Below are 5,168 nucleotides of genomic sequence, written 5' to 3'. Positions count from 1 at the left end.
AATGTTTTTTAACAAGAAGGAATGGCTCTATGTTTAATATTTGGTACATTGGTGGTTGGATTATTGAAGTTTAAAAAGTGTGCGAGAGCGCCCGGCCTCCTTATTTGAATTGGCGCAGAAATTAAACGATAGTTTGGAGGTAAGTGGTTAGTTTTTTGAGGGAAGAGCCGTTTTATACAAACTCCTTGATTACCATTTTTGCGGGCCAAAAATCGCGTTGGTATTAAAAAGTTCACCAGGAAAACTTATCTTGAAAAATTATATCTTCCTGGCATAAAAAATGATACATTTTCCATCTTCACTTTATATTGTTATAAATTTATTATGTCTTTATAGAAGATAAGACCTAAAATGATGTGAGATCAGGGTGCAACCGGGAAACAAAATATTCGCTTCATTTGTGGAATCTCTACGAGAGGTTTGGGTGGAGAACTAATAATCTAATACCACCAAGCTTCGTTGCTTTCTTAAAACATAAATATATTTTCGGTTTTTTTATTCGCTTTTGTTTATTACATTTTCAACAATTGTCTAAAAAAAATTTGATGACCCAATTATTTTCTTTCATCAAAATAGATGAAATTAATTTTGTCTTTAAATCCATTTGAACCTTCTTTCCTGTCGGCATATAAAAAATTCAATTTCTGAAAGAAACCATTCTGTGGAGCAGTGGAAGGGTCAAAGCAGGCACACGCCCATCAACAAAGCACAAAGTCCACAAATTGAATTTTGGGTCAAAGTCAGGATGTAAAACCTTTTTGCTACTATTTCACATTCAGTGGATTTTTTTGGTTCAAATATGCATCTGGGAAAAGACCGTTCTTGAAGAGCTAAAACCCACTGAGATGGATGTGTGTGGGCATTAATTAAAAGTAAAATAATATAACAGCAAAGGCCTCTTTTACCGTGCAGAATTATAAATTAAAAAAAAGAGTCAGAGGCGGCCCACAATGTAACCGAATCATATGATGGCAGCTTTAAATCCTTGTCCCTCGGCCTTCCCCTGTTCGGTTTTGGCTGCCATTTGGCAAATTGAACTCATGTCCAAGTTTTAAGCAGATTACAGGCCATTAAACATTTTTTTTTACATACAGGAGCGTTGGTTGGGTGGTTCCGGTGCTCTTTTCAAACAGTTTCTGCGTTTAGCATATGTGAAGTCATATAAATATTTTGATAAGGGTTTGCCGACCCAACCGACTGCCAACATATTCAGCTTAGGGTTCGTATGTACAGAGAATGCTTATGCAAAGGGGTTGGAGTTTTAATACCCATCATGACTTTTAAGTTATCTCCCCGTTTGCTCCCATACCCCTTGGCTACTCAGTTCGAATTAAAAATGCCCCATACATATCTTTCGAATATTGTGGGTGAGTATGGCCTAGTAACAACCAAATCTTCAAAGCAACTAACTAGTTCTGGCTGACCTTTTGCGTTGACGGTTTTGCTGTTTGCCCAAATCCCAAAAGTGTCTGCTGAAACCGTGTCATTATTTTTGACAAATTAAGTGGGTAAACTGGGTGGAGAAGAAATGTAGAAGGAACCAGGGGAGTTCCTGTCATTCGTATTTTATGCTAATTTAGTTCATTAAAATTCAGAAAAATGGGACATGTACTTTTACTTTGTATTTCAAGAGTTAACCGAAATTGTGTGCATTAAGACTTTTCATTCGGTCCATTAGATCCACTTTAAGTGATTTAGGTTTGCGGGTGCTCAATTATTTGTGAAAACAATGAATAAAAAATGTTTAAAATATAATTTATATATTTTGTTTTTAAAATAATCCAATTTCTTGAAGTTTACTGTTCGTATTTGCGCCCAGTAGTTTAGCTACTTTGAGTTAAGACATCTAAGCTTGACAGTTGGCGTTATCCCAAAGCTTAGCCTTGGATTGAAAGAAGTTTACTAACTCATTCATTGTCACGTTGGCTAACAGATCGTTAGCCTTTGGAATCACGAAGTTCTGGTAAAGGAAGTTAGTAATGTTGGGCTGAATCTCCTCGAGGGCCAGTGGAATCAGAGTCTTTATCCAGCGATTCCAGAAGTTGTTGGTAGAGATGTCCCACAGTTTGTTCCAGTTGTCCAGTTCCACCCCCGCCAAATAGATGGACTGCTGAAAGTCCACTATGCGTAGGCCTGATGAGTTGGTTTGGCTATTGGCAAAGCTGTAGCTTCCCACGAAGCGAAGGTCTGAAAACGCTTCGTTGATCACGTCATTCTGTCGAATGGGCAACTTAAAGCCGCCTATATTGATGAATCCATCAACTTTCGCAAAGCCAAGCAATTGGATCTTGGGAAAAAGCACATCGTAAGAGGCCTCTCCAGTTTTACCGTAGTCGCTGGCACTTAGAACCTCAAAGCTGTCAAGCCCCTGGACTTGAATGTTGGTCACGTTGCCGGCTATGGAGAGGTCTTCGGTGGCAACTTCGAATTCGTAGAAGGGAATTGCGACAGGAGCCAATACAGGTATTTCTCCGTAGCCACAGGGCATGATGCTTTTAAAAGCTTGAAGAAAGCGGGACATCGAAGAAGTGAATTCCGAGCTGCCCGCCTGCTGCACCACTGGAGTCGCACTAACTGTGGCCAGAGCCAGAAGGGCGAAATTGAGCAGTTTGGGGGAGAGAACCATATTCGTATCTAGAAGTCAGCTAACTACCGAATGGATATTTACCACACAAAGATACGCCTTTTATAGGAAACCCTTATCTTTACTGCTGGTGAAATATATGTAATTAATCAATTAGATATCGATTAAGGTGGAGGTTTCGCACTTTGCATTTTAAACTTCTGGAGAACCAGACTGAGTCAGCCATCACACGACTTTCGGGGGTTACCCCAGAAAACCGTATACCGTCTTATTGATAGCTGATATTATCGGTAGTCGTGAATGTTTTTATAATATCATTTTTATTGATAATTTTTTGGTTGCTTTTTTGAGAGTTAAAATGTGTTTTGTGGTTAGATGAGTTTTCTTATAAAGGTTGTCAGGGATTTTAGCAAAGACCTGCATAAATACAAAGTAACATGGTTAAAGCAATAAACATTTTTTTTTAATGGGAAATCGAGTTAACTTCTGTTTGTAATATACATAGTTGCATAGATACTATAGAGTACGCTGACACTTTGAGTATTCGGCCAACAATAGTTGTAATAATTTTAAAGATTTTCGTTATAAATGCTATCTTTTTTGTTGGGGTATAAAATTACTTAAGCTCCAGGCAGACAACAAGTTCCTATTTCCACCTGCCAAAGAAATTGCATATGTCAATTACAAAACTGACGGCCGCACAAACAAAGTTTTAAAACTTAATTTCTGTGCACGCCAAGCAGGAGACTTCGCATATGCCTGAAAATAAACAGCGGATAAGGGACACAGTTGTGGTGGATCTGTGTTGGGTTCTCTGCGGCTGGCAAATCACTGTTGCAAAACTGTTAAAAATTCCATTAAACTTCTCGCAGATATCCAGAGGCGTTCAATTCTAGCGGACGGCTCTGTTAGAATTTTGTATGTATCATATTTTTTGAAGCTAAAGAATGGTCAGTTTGTATGCAGAACTTAAAAGCAGATAAACAATAAGTCGTTTAAAATGGATGATGTGCCGCGGATGCACTAAACAATTTAAAATTAAAAGCATTCATTAATAGTAAAAACAAGAATTGGTTATTTATTCTGTGCCCGAAAGATATGTTGATTTGTTGTACATGTAACATGTTGATCCTTCGACTTGCTGGTGCTGCATGTGGCACCCTTAAATTATCGAGTTTTCCCGCTTAACTTGCAATTTGTAGTTTTTTTTTTTTTTGCTAGGTTCATAACCATTTAACAACTGTTTTTAGTTAAACTTTTGTTTATGTATTCTGGTATTCTTGGAATAAGTCATTTGTTTGTTTCACACCCATCTACGCCCCTGAGGAAGGAAAATCCACTTAGAGCCGTTTTCGTATTCAAGTTTGATGTGCATAGATTAATTTTGTTTCTCTCTAAACTCATCCCACTGAAAAAGGATTTGTAAATCAATGAGAATTTTCATGAAATCGATTCGATTGCATCTGCTAATTCAATTACAATTTATGCAGAGTTTCCAACAGCTGCGTAAGACATAATACTTTCCATTTGGAATATGTTTTCTTGATAATCGAGCCGATACTGTGGGATGGGTTTCATTCAAACTGATTGATGTTGCAGACCGGCAGATTGCAGTCTGTAATTTGCATTGAACATTAATTAATTGCATATTATAGACATGCATAATGGCAACTAATACGGCAAAACCAATAATCAACACAACAATGGGCAAATACAAAGGACTGCGGTTCTGTCCTTTCGGTCGAGTTCGGCTTGAAGGGCAATGCAGGGATTAGATATGCTTGAAGTAGATTTTGGCAAATGTGATTCAGCTGTCTTCTTGTGCATCCGCTTGTGCTTACCAAACAGGACACTTTGAAAACTCAATCACAGTTCCACTTGAAAACTAATGCAAATTAAGCAGCAACAGCTGCATCAGCAGTAGCAACTTTTTCAATTAACACAGACAATTATATCGGCATTGGAGGGTACTTGAAACTTTTATCATAGCCCAGATCTACTCAGCTCCTTTTCAAACTGTGGTAAATGATTGAGGCAATAACTTGGTCATGTTTAGCTAAAGCAACAAAAACAAGAAGAGCAAGAAAAGAAGGAAGTCTTAATAACTGCCTCATTTAATTCAGGTTTTGTATTCGACAAAATCATTGTGCAGGGGTATATTGTGATGTTGTGTCAGCATGTAATCATTTAAAAAAAGCCGATACTCCCAAGGCACAACCACAAATATCAATTGCATGAATACCTTTTCATAATGCTTGAGTTATTTTAAACCAATATTTTGATATATGTAGGTATGTATATACTTTTAAAACGGATTTTTCATTAAATACTTGAAAAAAGGTATAAAGGTCAAAAAATTTAGTTATATATTAGCTAAGAAATTGTGCCTAGCTGTTCCTGCATTTCCGAAAACATTCCGTTGTCTTACGCTTTTCTTGATTCCAAATGCTTTATTTTATTCAACTGTCCAGCTAATTGTCGTTTTTCCGGCATTGTTTTTCCTCACTTTATTCCTTTATTAATTTTTAAACAGCTTCTGGGTAACAGTTGCACAGCGTCGACTTCAGCTCCAGCGAATCGAGCA

The 5,168-nt window shown here is 37.5% G+C and overlaps 1 protein-coding gene across 1 annotated transcript; it reads right to left on the bottom strand.

The window, feature by feature from the left end:
* Positions 1 to 1,846: 1,846 nt before the first annotated feature.
* On the bottom strand, positions 1,847 to 2,626 carry LOC108098662. The gene has a single exon (XM_017201738.1). It carries the CDS (start codon positions 2,624 to 2,626, stop codon positions 1,847 to 1,849), a length of 780 nt encoding a protein of 259 aa, XP_017057227.1.
* Between the last annotated feature and the right edge of the window lie 2,542 nt (positions 2,627 to 5,168).

The sequence above is a fragment of the Drosophila ficusphila genome, unplaced genomic scaffold, assembly GCF_018152265.1.
Source record: "Drosophila ficusphila isolate 14025-0441.05 unplaced genomic scaffold, ASM1815226v1 contig_791, whole genome shotgun sequence".
In the NCBI taxonomy this organism is placed as follows: domain Eukaryota; kingdom Metazoa; phylum Arthropoda; class Insecta; order Diptera; family Drosophilidae; genus Drosophila; species Drosophila ficusphila.
The sequence above is the reverse complement of the archived record's forward strand: the minus strand, read 5'-3'. Positions and strand labels throughout refer to the sequence as shown.

Excerpts from the sequence above, each read along its gene's own strand:
- LOC108098662 (XM_017201738.1), bottom strand. The coding sequence starts at position 2,626 with ATGGTTCTCTCCCCCAAACTGCTCAATTTCGCCCTTCTGGCTCTGGCC.